Below are 21,608 nucleotides of genomic sequence, written 5' to 3'. Positions count from 1 at the left end.
TTGTTGCCCTAATTAGGTGCAGTTTCACAGCAGCCCTACGATCTTAGGGCAGCCATTTTGAATTGAGGTCACACAATGGTAGAGAAATCTCATGCCAGAGCCAACCTAGCTGTATGCTAGTCACACCAAACAAACATCAAGAGGTTCTGGCTAGTGTAATAAAAATGTATTCATCTCAAGGACCTGGAGATTTAGTTCACATTTTGCTGAAGCATGCTATTGAAATCAGGTAGCTAGCTCAGGTAGCTAACGGGCATTAGCTAGTACACTTGCTAACTTCCCAGGAGGAGGAATTATTACACAATTTCTAGTTAGATAAGTGACAGTGACAGGCTACTCAGCCCATCGCCAGTTCATAAAGCTTCACATTTGCGGTGCTACATGTCGCTTGCAGTTAGTATCAAATCACAAATTCATTGCAGAAGCTAAAACTTTACTGAAATGGATGAAGTGCATTGTAAATAACCCAAAAAGGCATGACCAGTTACTACAAAAGATATTGTTCTTACTGAAATTTTAGGTGTATGCAAGAGGTTTAAAAAATCTGCCTGTTAATGGAGAAATTTTTAAATATTCCTCGGGAAGGCAGCTATTGCTAGTCAAGCCTTTCAGCATATGAGCTGAGGTACAATGACGGTAACGCACTTTCTGTCATTACTTAGCCAGACAGCACTCCGCAGAAGCGTTATTAGAACAGAGAGAAAAAGAGCGAGCATGCAAGAATCTTCCACTCCCCTCATAAACCTGATTATTTCTGTGAGTCAGTAACACTGCCATCAACTGATGAGCTGTGATATACAAAGCAATTAACATCACTTATGTCATTCTAGGCATTATGCGTGTTTTCACCAACATAAATTATTGTCTGAGCAAAGCAACACTCCACTCTTTGGTTTTGTACAGCTCTCGCTTTGCTCTCAAGCTCTGCCACTATGAATAATAATGACCCTGTTTTCCATGTCAGGCTAATACAGCCATTACACCCAGGGTTGTTTACTGTCCGCGCAGAATGTATGATGATGTGGAAGAAAAAGGGTGAGGGAACTGGAACACATTAAACATCATTGACCTGGGCCACTCAGGTGCTGTTCATGCACTGAAAGCCTAATGAAACCAATAAGGTAGGAACACAGCAGTGTACGCTATTGTCAAATAGTGTGACTGCGGGCACTTTGTATGGCTCTCAGTGGCTTAACTAAATGGGCAAACCATTTACTGCAGTATCTGTATCCAGGACACCCGTATTTGTGGAATTACCAGACTACCTGGAGGTAGCTCACTGTAGTAGAACCATAATTACTTTGTCAGGGTATTTTAGCTGCAGAGCTTTCATCAGATTCTTTCCAGGTCACTCACTATTTTTAATAATAAGCTATTATCATAATGACTACAGGGAATCACACAACGTATTAGCCACTGTACACTATGCTGCCACATCTACAAATCTGTGCTAGTGCTGCTAACACCAGCTCTGAAGGCCCAGTAACCTTATTCTTTTACAAAGACGCAGCACGCTGCAATGGCTACGTCGTATGAGTAACACAGATAGCCTCCACTCTATTGCCTTAATATAACTGCAAGCATGCATATAGGTGTGTGTTTGTATAGGTCACTGTTTCTTTATAATTTCAGTATCTCAGCAAGGATGCTATTCTCAAACAAGCAGAGCAACTCATCTTTTTCCATAAGAGCAGTCTACATTTACTAAGCAGGACCCCTGTCACAACGCTTAGGAGATGCATCCTCCCCCTCTTGGCCAATCGATTAACACGCTATGAAAACCACTCCTTTAGAGAGAAACCAATTACGTAGCTGGCGAGGACTAGCCATCTCCAGGGCTTAGTCTTAATTGGCAGTCACGCTACATGGCAGACCACAGCCGTCCTCACACTAATTCTTCTGAGTGCTTAACGTATTAATTAGCAGGTATTGATACTGCTCAGCTATATCAATATCATATTAATCCACACTGCTCCTCTCATAGACTAATTTGTGTGTGTGCCTAAGCCCCGATGAGATGTCCTTCCTCCCTTGCCATCTCTTCCTTAATTTCTCCCCTGCCATCTCTGTCTTACTCGCTCCTTGTTTAGTCTCCATTTTCCTTCTTTCTTTCTCTTGGCACATATTGACTGGTCAATTGGCCGTGTCTCACCAATTAGGGAACAGTGCCATTGATAGCGCGTGTCAGCCGTTGTCTTGTGGTGAGATATCACTGCCCACCATTAACTGGTGTGAGGACGATATATAGTCTGTCAGCGCTGGGCATAGTGAAAAGCATATTGTAATGGTTTACACAACTTCTGCACAAGAAAGTTTTAACAAGGTTCTTCACAGCTGCAAGTCTAAACTGTCTCAAATATATTCATGTTGTGAATTTAGTATATGCAGTTTATAGTTTGCAGATGCATTTTAAATCCCTCTTTTAATGTGTGTGGTTCTATACAGCTCTTAATACAATGGAGAATCCTGTAGATGGAAATAAAATCTACCAACAGCCTCATTATGCGATATGTATGCAGTTGAACTGATATTAAAATCCACGTTTGCAATCAATTTCTCCCTAAGGAAAACTTTACTGATTAACAACCAGCTCTGTGTCATTGCAGTGTGTGCAGATAAATGGTGTTTGGCTACTTTTGTAACCTGTTACAGTAATATATTACTATTTAGCAGTTACAGAGTAATATAACACATTACCAACAGGATTTTTTACAATGTCACATAAAGTGTTACCACCCAAAGTAAACTGTTTATTGTTTTCATTTTTTTCCATTCATCAATACCGCTTCACTTCCGCCACTTGCACCACTAGAAAAAACATCCGCCGAAGGTTGTTGTGTGTTGTCATGTCAGTATACGCTACCTTATAGATGGGTGCCAGTGATTGTGTGTGTCATCATGTCCAGTGGGTTTCCGTTCATGTACCTACAACGTATCCCTTTCTGCTTTTGTGTCCTAAGGCTGCCTGAAAGCAGCGGGGATAAGGAGCTGGCCTCCAGTTTGTTTTTTCGACGTCCCGGTGATCAACATATATAAGTGATTTTATTATTTGTTGGATGTTTTTCCATTCACATCCCCAACAACTGCAGACCAACACCGACACACCGTCTCGTCATTATGCATACTTCTTGCTCTAGTGCTGTTGTAGCTGACCGGCACACCGTGGAACTGGCAGGTGGATTAATTTGTACTCGTCATAGTGATTTACTCTCACGCCACTCCATTTGTTCTGCTAACCTCAGTATTTGTTTATTGAGTTTCATATCATAGGCCCACAAATATTTATTCATATCTCATAATTATTAGACTTTGCCTGCCCGTCCATGTGTCCAAGGCTATTCATTTATTTTAAATGGTCTAGACTATTTAATTGTTCTATATCATCACACTATTATTAATATAATAATAAAGGACTTTTAATACAAAGTGGTAACCACAGTATGTGAATGCATAAATAGGTCAGACCTGCTCAGCACCGGATGGATGAAATGAACTGTAATAAACTGAAGCGTCTGTGCTTTGATTACCTGCTGTGAATCAACATGACCCTCATCCATTTAAAATGCCTGTTAGTTCTTTTGCGGTCACTTTGGTGAAAGTAAAGCAAAAGTAGTGCAATAAGTAACTTATTACTTTCAAATGAAGGTAACTAGTAATTTGTAATTATTACATTTTTAAAGAGTAACTAGCCAAACTCTGATGATGTTATGCAGGCTTGTTGAAAAGGAGGGAAAACATCTTATGTCAGTGTTTGTAGTCTATATAAGGTTATGACGTGCTCTCATAGTCAATAGAGCTCACACAGTGTTTCTACACATCTGTCTAAAACCTTTTGTTTCCCAAGAGTGTTACACCTAGTCCTGCCCCACTGCTGTGATTGGCTTGTACTAACCCTTACCATGACCTTTTTGCCCTTACCCTAACTGCATTCAAACCTCAGTGAATTCTTGCTAATCACAGTGCAGTTGGACGGGACCCTGCAAAACACTCTTGGGGAAAAATGTGCTCAAAAATGGGTGTATCTTGTGAAAAGTGGAGAAATACAGTAGCTACACTGATGAGCCAAAACATTAAAACCACTGGCTGGTGAAATGAATAACATTGATCGTTTCATTACAATCCAGTTTTCTGCTGGGAAACCTTGGTTCCTGGCAATCATGTGAATGCCACCTGAAAGTAACCCCCTTCATAGCAACGACATTCTTCAATGGCAGTGGCCTCACGGAGGGCAATGCACCATGCCAGGACCATAAACACAACTCAAGAATGTCCCAAGAAACATGACAAAGAGCTCCTGGCGTCCACCTGGCCTCCACATTCGCCAGATCCCAATCTAATCTGGCAACTGTGGGACGTGCCAGTACTCCACCTCACAACTCATAGGACTCAAAGGATCCACTGCCAACGCCCTGATGCCAGACACCACAGGACATCCACCAGAGGTCCTGTGTCCGTGCTTCAACAGGTAAGGGCCAAGTCCGATCCAAGGAGGCTCCACTGTGGATCGAGGGTACGTCTAGGGTACTGGCACGTCCCAGGAATGCGTAATCAGATTGCGATCTGGGAAAATGGAGACCAGATTGATGTCTTCAGATCTTTGTCACGATCCTCGGACCAATCCTGAGCAGTTTTTTATGGTGGGACATGGTGCAGTGTCCTGCTGGGGGGCCACTGACATCTGGGAGTGCTGCTGCCACGAGGAGCAGAACTTGGTCTGTATATGATCATTAGGGGTGGGAATCTTTGGGCACCTCATGATTCGATAACGATTACGATTCGATTATAAAACGATTATTGATGCATCTTTAATTTATGTATATTGATGCACTTTTTCACAACACACATTTCTTTTTGTCTCACTGAATAAGCATTCAACACTTTTTAAAAACAGTGCATTTGTAATAAGAAACAGTTGAATTAATTTCCATTATATTTTATTAAACATATAAATGGAAATGCGTGCAAGCTGGAAAGTTACAACTTCGTTGTATGGAACCAAAGGTAACCACAGGTATCTTAAATCACAAGATAAAATGCGTAGTTAGAGTAACAAATGATTCGGTGGCGACAGACGTCTACGCATCACATGTAACTGCGATCCTACCTGCCTGCCTTCAACAGTGAGGCCATGACTTCTGTTTTGGTTTGGTTGTAGAGTGTTGGTGAAATAGTGTCGGGATGGGATGGTGTATCTGGGCTCCAGTGTATGCAGCAGTGCTCGAAATCCCTGATTTTCCACGACGGAAGAAGGACGCAAATCCTTAGCAATACATGCCGTGATGGCCTTCGTAATTCGCTTCGCCTTTTCCGACGAGGGTGGCAGCTTTCTAATTGCTTCCTCGATTGTTCTCTGGTCGGTAGCGCCACTACTTGCCGTCTCCCTGACTCCTCCGTCAGGTGGTATCGAGTTACATGGCTTCTCATGTTTGTTGTGTTGCCAAAGTATTTTATTTTAGCACGACACAGCTTACATATAACGTGGCTAAACAATATTGCCGAGGGACACCAACTGCTCAACTGTGCTACAATGGGGGCAGCCTACAGTCATAAAACATGGGGCCTGCCCACAAATGGTGCCTTCCTGTTCTCCTCTCTGGAGACGGTGTGTGAAGATGCAGAGGGTAAAAATAGAGGCATGAGGTATTGGGCATTCAGCCCTCATGTGGAATAAGTCCGGGTTTCCCATACTGAGAGGAAACCCATTTGTCTCTCTAGTGTACGCATTAGCCAGCGAGCTAGCATCTCTGTTTGGACAAGATCCCACAGCCTCCAAGGACAAAGGATGGAAACTGAGAAATTAGCAGAAAAGAAACGCAGCAGAGAAAGAGAGGATCTCTGCGCTACATTTTTGTGGAGAGGAGAATAAGACCGAGATGACAAAATGGCGAGATGGACTGCTGGGATTGTGGGAACTGTGTCTGTGTGTGTGTGTGTGTGTGACACACAAACACACATGGCCCTGCTTGCTTTCTTCGCCCATAGCCTGGAGTGCTAATGCTCAAATTGCCATGCAGGCCTCCATCTCCCAGGAATCTCTGTCACTCTCCCAGACAAAGCCAGCGAAGATAAAGGAGCTGTGTTAGTAGCCAGACGCCCACTGGCTTTTATGTCGCTGGATGCTCCTCAGGGGAGCAGCACTGTATGAATGGCAGGCAGAGGTGGGAGGTGAGGGAACATTAGATGGACACTTCTAAAGCTATTTCTTTCCTATTTAAGTGGAATATATGCCCCCTTTCACAGCTAAGGGAATTGTGTCACACTTTGTTCCCAGTTGATTTTTTTTTTCTTCTTCCAATTTTTTTTCCCGCTCTTTTTTGTATTCCTGTCTACCTCTCACCCTGTCTCTTCTGTCTCTGTGGTTCGACGTGTACTGTATATATGCATCTCCTTGAATGCAGCCTATTTCTATTTCTATGTTTGCATTCTTTGTCTTTCCATCATGAGTACAGCAGTGCAGACAGTGGTGGCAGCAGGGTGACATTGTGTGTGTACTGTTAAAGCAGTAAAATAAACATCACCACTGTTTGTCATCTACTGTATCCAAGGGCAACATCTCTTTTCTCTAATGATAAGCCGACAGACTGTCTGATGCAAATGAGACTCACGTACGCGGGTTGTTGAACCTGAATGCTGTAGTTTCCTCCTACACAGATGGAACAATGTCAGTACATGATGTGGATGTCTAGAGGGCTCTGTGTTTTTGTATCTGTTAAAGCGTACATGCTCATGTTTTTACGGCTCAAGGTTGCAGTTCATAAATATTTCTGTGACCCAGAGGTTGCAGGTCATAAATCCACGCGATTAGTTTCTGGAGTATCCTTCCTACTTCCTATCACACGCCGTATCTCTTTGCTCCAGGTGTGGTATTTCACTACCGAGCCCCTCACGACCGATACGCCCTGTCCTTCGCTGACGCCAAGAGAGTGTGTGTGGAGAACTCAGCAGTCATCGCATCGCCCGGCCAGCTGCAGGCGACCTTCGCTGATGGATATGACAACTGTGATGCCGGCTGGCTGTCTGACCAGACTGTACGGTGAGGTTATCAACTTTACATACACAGTTTCAGGTTCAAAAGCTATAGTTTGTTGTTGTTGGAATAAATATCAAGCGGACACTCTTCACTGTCTCTATGGTCGTTCTGTGATGCAGGGCAGTGTCTTTGATACTAGCAGCAACACAGTTATGAGAAGAGTAGAAATTTAGGTGGAAGAGAATGGTGCATCTCGTGACACCAAGGCGGGACTACTGCCAAGCTGCAGACCACTGTTCGAGACCAACAAATGCTGCGTCTGCTTTTTAGCAGATCAAGGAATTTCCAGCAGCTATTGTACCACCAAAACTGGTTGTTTTTTAGCAAGACGTTGACAGCATTTACAGTCCTGATTCAAGCAGCAGAACACTGCAGACCACTGTCAAGACCAACGAGACTACTGTAACTCCCTGTATACCAGTATTAGTCAGTTTTCTCTGTCCTGCCTCCAGCTGATTCAGAACGCCGCTGCCAGACTCCTCACGCGTACCCGGAGGAGAGACCATATCACACCTGTTTTAGCCTCTCTCCACTGGCTGCCTGTAAAGTTAAGATTTGACTTTAAGGTCCTCCTGTTTGTGTACAAAGCCCATAATGGTCTGGCCCCATCCTACATCTAAGACTTTCTAACCCCCTATTCTACGCCCAGGTCCCTCAGATCAGCTGACCTGGGGCTCCTGGCTGTCCCACGCTCCAGACTTAAGCTCAGGGGTGATCGTGCCTTTGTTGTGTCTGCCCCTAAACTTTGGAACAGCAGCCTCCTCCCAATCAAATCTGCCCCCTCCATTTACTCATTTAAGTCCAGGCTCCAAACCTACTTTCATTCATTAGCGTTTGAGTCCCCCTGGTGTGTCTTTCCCTGATGCATGCCTGTGTGTGTTGTGTCTCCTAATGTGTGAGCTGTGTACCTGACAATTCTGTTGCCTCTTATGTAGGCGTTTTTAGAATTTTAATCCTTTTGAACAGCCCTTTGGTCAGCGTGAGTTGTTTTTAAATGTGCTTTATAAATAAGTTAGAGTTGAGATGAACAAACATAGTGAGACATCTCACTCAGGCTACTCTGAGAACCGGGGTTATGCAAGTACCCTAAAGTTTTTAAGCAAGACATTGGCGGCATTTCCAGCCATAATTGTGCCACCAAAACCGGATATGTTCTAGCTAGACATCGTGGCATTTCAAGAGGCAATTGTGCCACCAAAACTGGTTTCTTTTAAGCGCTAAATCAGCGGTATTCCTAGCTGTGGATGTGGCACCAAAGCCAGCATGATCTTTTCCTTATCATAAACCAGTGGTTTTTGTGCCCAAACAACACGTTAATTACAGTGTTGTTAAAATGTAAAGTTTCTGCTGCATTATACTGTCAAATGTTACAAATCTACAAACTGCAAAAACATACCAAGCCAACATCTAGTCTGGAGATTTGGTTGGAGTTAATGATAACTGACAGGCCAGCAAAATAGAACATTGCTTCTCCAGTGCCTGATTATCACATACTTTGCAGCTGCATCTTAATATGCTGGGCTAGATATTAACCAGCAGTCTTGGGCTTTAAGTAGGAAGGTTTGCTGACAGCTCTTGCTTGTTTGGCCAAACTGCTTTTTTAAAATCTCAATCAGACAGTTGTTCCAGCCCTAATATTTTTGATAATTTGCCACATGATCAAACATGGTAAAAAATAAATGCACTCTGCTACTAGAAATGTGTCTAAAAACACATAACTTGATGAAGTAGTAGGAGTATGAAGTGTGGCAGCGAGCAAGTCATTTTGATCTTTTTGGGAGTTTTTATGAACACAAAACTGTGCAACATAATTGGACCTAATTGCTTGTTTGCAAACTGGAAAGGCAGTTAACTACATCTGCCCCCTCTGAGCTGTCTGTCAGGCTGCTGCGTGTGCTTCAGCCTGACACCTTCCATAAAGTCCCTCTCTACATTACCAGTCAGAGCTCGTATCTCAACAGCGTTCTCCGTATCTACATTTTAATTTCAAATTGCTGTTGCTCCACTAGTCAAGCAGATTGAGTGTTGTCTTCCTGACAGTTTTTTTTCACAACTTTCCTGCGGCACAGCTTCCTTCTCCTATTTCTTCCTCTCCTTCCGTCCTACGCTCCTGTTGTTTCCACCAGGGAGTTATCTAATTGGTCCAGATCCAGGAGGCTCCGACTGCACATCAGCCAGGAGGAAAGTGTCCAATTAATACGGTGGAAAAAATACAGACATCAGCCATCGCTTCATCAGCCACCAGGCAGAAAGAGAGAAGCTGAGGCCAGAGACACTACAAGACTTAGCTCTCTTGTTTTACTCTGATGAAAAACAGGCAGCTGCATAAGAAAAGAACTGCAGGTCTATGGTTATGGGCAGGCATGTGTGTCTTCTGCATGTATGTTTGATTGTGTGTGTTTGTGCATTTGTGTGTGCGTCTGCTCTGAGTACTTCCTAAGTCCCTGTATGCCCAGCGTAATCTTTTAATCAGCCTCTTTGCCTGTGCCCTGGTGCTGCTGGAATCAATGTTCTTGTGGAATAATTGCTCAGTTGGAGCCTGAATATAGATCGCTGTTTTCTCAGCCCCACAGGCATGCCAAGCCACTGAAGGAATTCCTGATTCTTTTAACCTCTCCTTGACTTCCTACCGCTACCTCCCTTTCTCTCATTCTCTCTAAAGCTGTATAGTGCTACTGAAATTCTTACATTGGCAGAGCATTAAACAGATTTCGAAACGATTTTAAGTGAAATGGCAGGGCAGTTTTTCTGTGAAGCTCATACTGAGGGCAGAATAATTAAAGGAAGCAAGATATTATCTATTGAAGTGCTTTACAGTTGTTGTCCTGAGGTTGTTGTGACATGTAATGAATGTTACTGTATAACTATAACTATAGCTTTGGCATTACAGCCAGTTTCAGGGGGGAGGTTTATGTGTTTATTTTTTCGTTCTTCTTTGAGTAATATATTTGGATAATCTCTGGGAGGGAGATAAACTTAAAGCCATTGTATTCAGGGCAGGAGATGATAAAAGTGTAGTTCGGTTTTCATCTTATTTTGTATGCTTGTGAACACAGACTCAGTCCCCGGGGAGCCAAGTTTGTCTGTGGCTGCCTTCTTCATGGCCAAGCTGTATTAATCTTTTTTTCTCCCACTCTCTCTGTCCCCGTCTCTCGGTTTCTCTCCGCAGGTATCCCATCCAGTCGCCTCGGCCCGGTTGCTATGGCGATCGTGAGGACTCACCTGGAGTCCGTAACTACGGCGATAGGTCCCCTGATGAGCTGTTTGATGTCTACTGCTTCGCTAAGCAGCTTCAAGGTAGGAGTCAGGAGCTTCAACCATAAATTTAGGTTTAGTCATGCATGGGTCCACTAAGCCGTGGGTGTGCAGCGCGAGAACGCTGCGACCAGGAGTTAATACTCTGTTAGCGCTGAAAGGAAGAGGGCTGTAGCAGAGGAGAGGTCGTGGAAGTGAGAGGGAGAAAAAGAGACAATATTCAGTCCAGCTGTTATGTCACAACCTCCTGCAGGCATAAGCTAAATGGGTCAGTAGTGTTATCCGAAAACTTTACTTTCTGATTTGCAGTACCACAGGCAGTTTATCTGAATGTTTGCCTGTCTGACTAACTAGCTAAGAGGTATTGTATTATATCAAGAACAACACAGATCCTCCGTTTCCATGTCTCTGACATGAATCATCAGCTGGTGATGATGCTGACTTTTTATCTGGGCCATGTAGCCTTAGCCTCACACTGTTAGCATGATGTCATGTACAGTGTGTAGCCAGAGAGTGCATATTTAAGGGGCTTTTACACTGCTCTTGTTTTTAAAAGAGTCAGTGGAAAGTTTTGGCAAGTCAGCTGGAGGCAGATTGATTAAGTAGCTAGCTACAACTGATAAAATCTGCCAGCGACAGTTGGCATTTCAGCCATGAAAATCGAGGATTGCCGGCAAGTAATGAGAAATCTGCTTTTGTTTGCTTTTGCATAAAATCGTTTAAAAATTTCCAAAGAATTTGGAGCAGAAAATCTGTCCCCACTGTTATTTATAACATGGATTTGTGCCGTGCTTCAGGAGAAAACTTGACATGCAGAGCAACATTTAAGGGGAACTACACCCATTTTCAAAACTCATATCTGTTATTCCTATGGTTTAAAACACTCCAGAAATAATAGTAATGTTGTCATCAAGTATAAAGTGTGGAGCTGCTCCATAGACAGTGAATTGGGAAAGATGTTTTAGATGACACAGAGAGCACACAGGGGAATGTGTTGACTGTGATGTCACACTAACAGCAACAATCCCTTCAGGGTAGACAACTGACAACTGACTTAAATTGTGGAGATATGTGAAATTGGCACTCGGCACTAACTGCAGCCTCAAACGACATACAGTACAACACAGTGGTCAAAGCTATGTGACGTATCTACTGTGCTTATTTTATGTACTATGTCGCTTTGCCAACTCTTTCTTAACCAAATCTACCAGCATGGCTTTGAGAAACCAGCTTCAGTTTCCCGTTGGAAAGAGCTGTCTGACAGCAGGTATAGCAGTGAAAATTTTATAAATGTAGCATTCAAGCTAATGAGTTGATGCAGCGTTTGCTCAGCGCCGTTTGATCTATGTACATAACAAACATTGTTCATGCATTCATTTATTCGGCTAGGGCCTATCCCAGCTGACATTGGGCAAGAGGCAGGGTACACCCTGGACAGGTTGTCAGACTATCACAGGGCTGACACATAGAGACAGACAACCATTCACACTCACATTCACACCTACGGACAAGTTAGAGTCACCAATTAACCTGCATGTCTTTGGACTGTGGGAGGAAGCTGGAGTACGCAGCGGAAACCCACACTGACATGGGGAGAACATGCAAACCCCACACACAAGGGCTCCCCCACTCCGGGGTTCAACCAGGGAACCCTCTTGCTGTGAGGCAGCAATACTAACCGCTAACCACTGCACCACCATGCTGCAAAGATTGTGAAAAAAACATATCTGTGGGTCCACAAAATCAGGCTCCTGCTCATTGTACATGAAGCAGTTCCACACTAACTTCTCTGGTTTCTGGTTTTGAGAGAGAGCAGCTCATGTTCAAAAATATTGAGCAAACTTTCCCTGGGCTGCGGATAAAAACACTGGAATCCGTAATTTAGGTGGTGTTCTACTTCAAGGAGCTACTGGGCACAGCCGATATGAAAGTCAGATCTAACAAAACTCCAACAAATCTAAACAATATTGAAACTTTATGGGAGGTTATGGATTTATACCTGCAAGCAGGATGGAAATAGATTTTTATTCTAATCAATATCCACATGACTGGAGGCCGTTCTTCCTCTATGTGGTGCCGTTGGTACTGTTGAAGATAACATCCAGGCAACTGAAGTTTCTGGTCGGCTTTTGCTGTACAGAAGCGATCCCTGCGAGCTAACTCCCACTCATACATGACATACTCTTTTCACTGTATATCTAACGTACCCTTTCGCCGCCGCCACTGATCATTTTGCAGCATTTCATCAGCCCAACCTCGACCCCCAGCGTCCACCTGTAGACTCTAAGTTCCCGAGGGGGAAAATGATCGTCATCACTCCCAGCTCCCTGCTGTGCTGAGCTTGGTGTTTCCTTATGGGAAGCGTAAACGCCAAATATCAATCCAGCACATATTCTGCTGTGCCATCACATTATAATCATGTCAGCGACAGTGGACGGACTGAAATGTTGTTATGGCTTTGTTACATTTGCATACTCCGAACAACAATCATAAGCACAGCAGGTTTTTTAACACCACAATCAAACACCCTGCAGGGGTACGTCTATCTGGGTCACTTGTTACTAGGTGGTGTGACCACAACTGTTATTAAGCGTAATAGTTACAGTACCAGAGCTATTTATAGATGTGAAGACCCTGTATGTGACTGAGATGCTGAGCGGAGAAGATTGCACGACCACCTGCAGACTTTGTATCCAGCAGTTTACAATATAATTAAGTGAAATTAACAACCTGATTGAATCAATCAGCAGATAATTGTCTGCTAGCGGATATGAAGCGGGTGTTTCTTCATTATTCTGTAAAAAGAAAACAAAAAACCTCGGTTAAATTAAGAATTCTCTATGTCAAAATTTCCACACTGTTTGGTTTGCTGTATCAGAAGTGTTTGTTCTTTTTCACTCTGTCATCATTTCTTTTTTTATTTCACCATAATTCAGTATTAATTAGCAACTTGTCACCAGCCTTCCCATAAATATCTCCATCGTCTTCTTTATTCTTCTCACATATCACTCCTCACATAATCCCTTTCTTCCTCTTTCTTCTTTTGTCCACATCTTCACCCTTTACCCCCTCATCTCAGTTCAATAAATCAGCAACACCGTTCTTTACTCTCAGCATAAATCTCCTGCACCCTCATATCCAACTTCATCTGTTCTCCGCTCCTCATTCCCACTGTCCACCCCTCCCGCTCATATTTTTTTCATCACAAACTGAACTGCCAGTGAATTTTCTGATCACACGATTTTATTTGTGCTGCACAGACACAGTGGTCCTCTTGAGCTCTCTCTGCCTGGCTTTGCCGAGGCCCTATTTTTGCATCACTATTTTATCCACATCAACCCCACCTCTCTTCATCTTCTCTTTTCTTCTTCTCCTTCAGTTGCAGTCAGTGTATTTGTCTTTCTCTTAGATCCCCCTTTGCTGCTGCTCTGAATTCAAAGAACTGTCTTTATATAGTCCGTTCTTTGAATCACTCATGCCTTTTTTAATACTTTTTATGCAAAAAAATAAAGTGCATTCTTATGCATAGCGCGTAAAACTTTGCTTTTATCACACAACTTCAAGTCTCCACCTTTATTTCTTTGTCAGAGTTTACAAAGAAGAGAAAGAAAATAGCTGGAACTTACTGGCTTTAAAGTAAAAGAAGGCGCTGACAGACTCATACGCACACACTCTTCGTAAAACAGACTCAGACACAAATGTAGCTCCATCACTTTGTACAACCAGACTCACAAACCATAAGCCAGCTCAACAAAGACGATCTTTACTGAGGGCTGTATGTACCACCATGGACTATAAATCTCTCTTCTCCTTCGTCTCCTCCCAGGTGAAGTCTTCCACTCCACAGTGCCAGATAAGTTGAGCCTGGCCACAGCCTCCACCCACTGCCACGCCCTTGGAGCCCAGCTAGCCACTGTCGGGCAGCTCTACCTCGCCTGGCAGGCCGGCCTGGACCAGTGTGACCCTGGCTGGCTTGCAGACGGCAGCGCCCGCTACCCTATCAACGTCCCGCGGAAGAACTGCGGCGGAGACGAGCCCGGGGTGCGGACTGTCTACAACAACCCCAACCGCACTGGCTTCCCCGACACCACGGCCCTGTACGACGCCTTCTGCTACCGAGGTACACGCCAGCTCTTGTGATGATAAACTCGGTGCAGCATCATTGTGGTAATTGCCATGGCAACGGCAGAGAGGTCTGGGGACTTGCTTTCCATTCTGGTTTTTAATTAGCACGACATGTTTGTGTCACACATGAAGTAGTTGCGAAGAGATTGTGTGACATTTGTGTCCCTCCCTGATGGATTTGAGGGCTTGTATGTTGCGTGTAGTGAAGCTGGAGAGGGAGAGGGAGGGATACAAAGAGAAAGAGAGGAAGGTAAGGAAGAAAGGAAGAGAGATAGAAAGAGCAAGAGCATGAATGAGTCCAACTGGGGTTTGCAGTGACTGTGTGTCTGACCTTGTCTTTTATCATGTGCCAACTGAGACTGGAATAAGTTAGTTTTATCGTCACTTTGGATCGACTTTACATCACATTCTGCTCAGTGATATTGTTTATGTCGTGCATTATCAAACCTATGATTCTGCATCTGGGGCTTATTTTTGTTTTCCTGGCTTCCATTGATTGTAGCAGACTGATATTTGACAATTGTATCTCCACAGATGGGGGAAAAAAGTGACATTTTCATCTCTCACAGTGTCAGCTTATGAAATTTTCATTGAAGCGAAACATCCACATAACCCAATCATTTTAAGTAAACAAGAACAGCATGTGAGCAGAGCAGCAGTGCATTTGTCAAAACAAACAGCTGATAGATGAACCTCTACATCGCAAAGCTGTATGCACATTTGCATTAATATTTAAAACAAATGATGTCTTTCAGAGCGCTACAAGTAGATAAAAATGGTAATACGTTTTGTTTGACGGCATAAATTTGTTTCATGTAAATAATATCGTTGATACAATCTCATTAATGTGGCATGTGCACAACTTATGCGTGTTTGTTAATTTGAAAATTATTGGATTTTGCGGTAGAAAAATTAGAGCCACATGTGGTAAAACTTCAGTCCAACGCCGTGCGGCATGCTCTGAATTTAATCTTGTGTGAGCAGTAATAACAGGTTTACAGCAACGGGAGGAGAGAGGTAAAGTGAGGTTCAGAGCTGTGTTGTGCAGGAGCAGATAAAGCAGCTCCAGTTACAAACAGTTCTGTTGCTTTCGCTGAAATGCGGCTTTTGTGTGTTGCAGCCCACCAGCCAGCGGGGGTCCAGGCTGCAGAGGCACAGGCTTTTTACCAGGCCCCAAACCCAGCAGCAGAGGCCATCCCTTCTGTCACCGAAGCCCAGCGTAGTAGTGCCCCTTTCCCCAAAACTTCTACCTGGACTGGCTTGGTTGACTTGGAGAGCACAGGAGTCCACTCTATTGCTGGGATCAACAGCTCTGCTGAGATCTCCGAAGAGCATGTCGTCATCCACTTAAGGCCAGAGGAGGGCTGGGGTGAAAAACAGGATGGACCCATAACCAGCCAACCCAGCCTGGAGGAGTCTGACGCCCCAAAGAGTAGCAACGCCATGGGCCTTTCTGACCTCGAGACCCTGGAGAGCCATGGAGGCTCTGCTCACGAAGAACAAGACGCTGGCTATTTTGGATCATCTGACACCCCAACACCATCCTCCATGGCTTCCTCCACTCCTCAGCCTCAGACTAGTAACAGTGTGTTGGCTGAGTTTGTTCACACTCTGATGAGGCCCTTCAGGTACTGGAGAGGAGGAGAGGAGGTAGAGGAGACAGAAAAGAGGCTTTCAGAGCTCGAGGAAAAAGCAGGAGAGAACCAGACGCAGGGAGAGGCATCCAGCAGAAATCTGAGTGTACCAAAACCAAGTGGAAACAAGGGAAGCATGGACAATGCCATTATGGAGCACAGGAGTGGTGGTTTCTCCTTCAGGACTCCTAGCAGTGGACTACAGAATCCACAGGAAGGGCTGTCTGAGCAGGAGAAAGAGGTGATGCCGCTGGTTCGATTAGTGCCTGCAGTCAAAAGCACAAGGCAAAACGATACCACGACTCCGCCGGGAGAACAAGCCTCCAGCACTACTGCAGCAAACCCTCCATCCAGCAGTAACGGTATGAGCTCATTTTATGTTTGAGTGTATTTGGGTTCACCTCTAACCTTTAAAACTAAAAACCGAGTATGAAATTGAAATAGAAATGAGGGTAAATTGAAACTGTTCTATTTCCCACGAAAGCCTGGTGCATTTAAATGTGGCTGGCAAATATAGGATCTGTTTATGTCATGCTTTTTTAAACTGTCTCTCTATTCTATGCTCTCTTCCTTTCCCTCGAGTAAACTATAATATATTCCTCCGCAGGGCAATTTGAAGTATCGGTGTAGATTAAATTAAACAGTAATTGCAAACAAACAAAAGGGGCCACACCACATACAGTAATGCAGAATGTTGGAGTGGAGACTGTTCTGCCTCCATTGTCGTATTTATCGACAGAGTGCTTTGTTTACAGTACAGGCTGTCAGGGAGAGTACGGGCTAAGCTTGCATTTTAATCCACTCCGCAATAAAAGGTTTGCTCGCATATGTAATGTTTGTTTAGAACAAAGCAGACCTGCATCACAAATTACAGCTTATTTTTAGGAGTCAAAGAAGTATCAGACTAAAAAATTGACCGGTATTAGCTGTAGAGAATATATTAAAGAAAGGGATGAGGGAAACAAAGTGACCAGACATGGGTGGAAATTTAAGAAGTCTGTGTACAGACACAAAGAGAGACACGCTCTGGGAGGAAGGAGAAGGCCTGACAAATGCAGGAGTCAGTTTTAGGGAGTAGTTCACTACATGTAGATCAATCAGTAGCTGAGTGTCAGTTTAACTACATTCAAATCTCAGTAGCCTTTACAGTAGTTAACTACTTTGGGTTGTGTAGTTTATGTGGCTGATTACAAACTACATATTCATTGAATCTGTATGATGCTTTTTACCTTTTTACCAGTATGACACAGTGCCACAGCTCAGTCATTTAATGATAATCACCTGCTATTTGAATGAAACCTTCATTAAGCTCCGCCCCTTTGTGATGGTCCGACAAGCTGTCAGAGTAAGCATGGAGCCCACACTGTAACTAACTGCACTCCCTGAAGAAATATGATCATATTTTTGGAAAAATGAAAGAGTGATTCAGAGAGAAGCAGACAGAGGGGTCTACAGTCTGTGTTTGAAGGATATATCCAGGATGTCAAACTGACTCAGCAACAACAACAGGTTAAAAAGAGAGTAAAGAGAGTTAGAAGCTAAAGCCGAACTATAGGCTACAGATCACAGTGTAAAAGTGAACCACCACATCACTGCTGATCGCCACACAAGACAATGAATATAAAGGGAAACTTTGCTGATATTGAACCAGCTGTGTGGCATCGCAGTGTGTGCAGATGAACGGTGTTTGTGATGCTAGTACCTGAACTTCCACCGGCAGACAGGCAGGGATCTCTGATGGAAGTCAAACAACGTTCATCTGCACACACTGCGATGACACACAGCTGGTTGAATATCAGCAAAGTTTCCCTGCTTCCCTTCACTGGTTCCTGTACAGCAGGGTCGGTCTTTGTTTCACTGTTAAAATCATTAAAAAACAAAAGCATGTGTATACATTCAGTAGGCCAGTTCGTTTTCAAACTTTTTGTGCCCAAGGCACGCCAAAGGGCAAACCCAAATCTCAAGGCACACCTGTTTTCATATCCGTGCACAAGACTATATAACGTGTGTTATCACCTTCATCACGACAAAATGTTTGTTTTTGTTTACTGTCACATAACAATTGACACTCATGAAATATTTATTAACAAAATTATTCAAGAATTAATTTCAAACTTTTTAGAATTACATTAAAGCACCAATAACACATCCAAGCTAATGTAACATAATGTGATATGTTACACTTTGTTACCTCACATAAATGGTGACAAATAGGTTCCCCCTGAAGGTTTTCTTTTCTTTTTTTTAAGATATTTTTTTGGGCATTTTGCCTTTTTAATGGACAGGACAGGTAAGCATGAAAGGGGGGGGGGGGGGGGGCATATCTCCTTAAAACACATCTTCAGCTGGTTAGGTGAGGACTCCAACACTCTTCCTGACTCAGATTGTGATCATTTCACACGATTGAAATACTTTTTGAAAATAAATTTACTTTAATGAGCTAAAAGTTTTTGTTAAAATATAGTTTAACTACTTTTCATTGCGGAGAAGCTTCCCCAACACTGGCAGGGGTCCATTGTTAGTTTGTGGGTGTGTGTGCTGCATGTGTGCGAGCTGAAGCACCTGAAAGGTCTTGTCAGACAGTTTACATCCATGGTGGAGTGAATTTCCCTCAGGAATGGCGCGGTACAACACACACAGATAGAAAAGGTCACCAGGTCAATGTTCATGTCTTCCTGAAAGCACCCTGGCACTGAACCCAAAATCACTTCCTCTAGCTTGTAACTGCAGGGGTAAAGGTGGACTAAAGATTAAAGGAGCTGCTTGCGTCTGGAAGTTTGCTGGACCACCAGAGCAAGGCACCTGCAGCAAAGCCAAATACAGCTCAGAAACTGATCATCGGCCAAAAGTAGAGAAAAATGTAGCGGATGAGAGCTGGAAAGGAAGTGTGCCGCAGCCCTGGGTGGAAGAAGGCAGCTTTTCTTTTAATGGTCACCATAAATGACACATCCTTGGCATCAGCTGTAGGGGAGGATACAAAGAAAGACTAAGAGGCTCCCACAGTCATCCAGAAGAATGATTCAATAAAGGTGATAGGCTTTTCTCACCTACCAATTGCTGCCTTTATTAATATAAACACCCACTGCTGTGCTACCTGAAATCCGATGCCAGCCCCCATGGTATTAATGAAAATCCGAGCTTTAGTCCGCATGCATTATTCACAGCCGTATCCAATTAACGTGGAGGCTGGGCTGCGCTGCCGTTCGCTCTCACCTCCATCTACGTCTCTGCCAATTAGGCCTAGGCTCTCTGAAGGTAGGCGGTAATGATCACTACAGCGAGGATGAGCAACACAGGAGGGGGATGAGTGGAGCGAGGAAGAGGGAAGAAAGGGGAAGACAGAAAAAGGGGGGGTGAAGATGAGTCGTTCTTTCTTTAATGTTGCTGTGATGGAAAGCTGCCCAACTGATGTCACTTCTTAAACTAGCATCAGTGAGCTGAATTAACTCTGTTATTGCACACCGCAGGCTATTCCTCAGATCTCAACACTCCTTAACTGATGGTGCCATGTTGCCTCTTTGATTGAGGGGGGGTGTAAAGCTCTGCACTGCACACAGCGCATCTAAGAAAGATTAGAATTTAAGTATTGAATCAAATTATTTTTGAAAATTTGAAAGAGGTCTCTGAATGTAGAGCGATGACTTAAATTATCCCCCCCTGCACAGCAAAATATTTTTGAACATTTTATTGAATGAAGTGTTGTTTTGTTAAGCTCCTACTGGAGCGATCTGGCTCCAATAAACGCACGTAGAATCTGAATAAGCTCAACATGCGAGTCCCGGCTGTCTGTCAAGGAAATGCACGTCTGCTTCACACCAGTCACGTCAACCCCAGAGACTGAATTTATTCGATGGGAGACAGTGGGCTCTGACACTCAGTGTAGATGCTCCTGACATGATTCACATGGCCACGCAATAACTTCCCCTCAGTCTTTTTTATTAGACGCCATATCTGCAGATGGGCTGAGGTGGCATCGGTGCCAGCTCTCTCTGTGTCTCTCTCATTGTCATCCTCCACTCTCACAATTTAATATCATGTCTGCCTGACCCGAGGGATTCTCTCAGCCCGTTTACTCCAGTAAAGTGGAGTCAACACAGCAGAACCACTCACAGTGGAAGCACACAATTACCGTCTGAATAGGGTTTATTATAAGTTTGTTTTGCTGCTTTTCACCGTTGAGCTGTGGCTTTTTTCCAGCGACAGATTTACAGTGTCAGAGCCGAACTTGCTCAAATCATCCAAACCTATGCCTAATTGTCTCATTTTATTTATTACATGGGTCATTACATAGATGATCAAACCAGATTAATGTGTTTAATTATTCTCACTTTCATCAGCGTGTGTAGTAAAAGTATGTAATTAGCTATTTGGATTATTAATAGGACAATTACGCCGGTCTACACGGCTCTTATGGAAATGAACCTCAGGCTCATAAACCTCACTTGGGCATAAGGCAACAGCGGACCTTCTGAATAATTTACGCACATTTTAATATTTTATGCATGGACATATTTGTGTATGTTCTCCCTCTCGTGGTAATTTGTTGTGCCGGGTTGTGTTGCACACCCCCCCCACCATATTGCTGTACTTTTCAGACATGTTAACTGAACTGAGGACAGCCAAAGCGAGCTGAGCAATGATGATGGCAGCAACACTAGCAGGGCCTCTCAGTAACACGACTGCACTGCAGTCCTAAAAAAAACCCAACAACACACCAGCCGTGAGTCACACATGCAGACAGAATGAATTATTGATGGTGTAGACAGTGTCTGGTTTAAAGCCGTAAGCTGATAAGGTACAGTGGGCCACTTCATCTAAATAAACAGGTCTAGATGGAGCTTGTTGTGGAGCAAGTCATTTGCTTATCGTGTTGCGAGCGCTCCTGCGTTTTTCCACATGGCTTCTCCCACCACAGGCAAGTGTGTCCCTGCAGGAGACTGTTTGGGGTAAAAGAATCCGCAGGGAATGAGAAAACAGGGACAGAGGAGAGAGGTGTGAAATTACTTTGAATACATCCTTCCATCCTTTTGGTGTGTCTCTGCGTGCGTGCGCCCGGGTGTTTATGGGCGTCCATGAGAGTCCCATCTTTGTCTCCAAACTTCAGCAACTTTAGCAGCCACAGAGATCAGCTCCACTGGTGAGGAAAGAAGCCCAAAACATCCAAGTTACAGTGAATTACAGTTAAATGCTACTTTCAGTTCATCAAAAAGTGCAGTTTGTCTACAGCCTGAAAGGACAGATTCAACAAACTTCCAAAAAAGCACATGCTAGAGCGTATTAATCACCAAATACAATAAAGGCTGTTTGGAGAATTTCATGTATTATGACGTAAAAAGTCACTGTGGTGCCTTTAAAGAAGAAAAAGTCCAATTTAAAAATGAATATATGAGCATATTTATGAATGTGAACGTTTCTGCATATAAAAAATATATGTTGAAATAAATTATTCATTGGACTGGATAAAAAATTGCGACTCTTTACCAGAGGTTATTGGGCAGCGAGACAGCTTTTGGGAAAATAAAGTTTTACATGTAATGAGGTATCTGCAGGAAAGTTTCATTGTT

The 21,608-nt window shown here is 43.6% G+C and overlaps 1 protein-coding gene across 1 annotated transcript in view; it reads left to right on the top strand.

Moving 5' to 3' along the window:
- The window catches only part of ncanb (neurocan b), a 220,265-nt gene that overhangs the window by 73,150 nt on the left and 125,507 nt on the right, over positions 1–21,608 (top strand). Inside the window, exons 5-8 of the mRNA XM_050055537.1 lie at positions 6,859–7,033; positions 10,200–10,327; positions 14,112–14,405; positions 15,531–16,406. Coding sequence (XP_049911494.1) covers positions 6,859–7,033; positions 10,200–10,327; positions 14,112–14,405; positions 15,531–16,406 — 1,473 coding nt within the window. The remainder of the gene's footprint in view (positions 1–6,858; positions 7,034–10,199; positions 10,328–14,111; positions 14,406–15,530; positions 16,407–21,608) is intronic.

Source organism: Epinephelus moara, chromosome 10 (assembly GCF_006386435.1).
Source record: "Epinephelus moara isolate mb chromosome 10, YSFRI_EMoa_1.0, whole genome shotgun sequence".
Taxonomy (NCBI): domain Eukaryota; kingdom Metazoa; phylum Chordata; class Actinopteri; order Perciformes; family Serranidae; genus Epinephelus; species Epinephelus moara.
The sequence above is the reverse complement of the archived record's forward strand: the minus strand, read 5'-3'. Positions and strand labels throughout refer to the sequence as shown.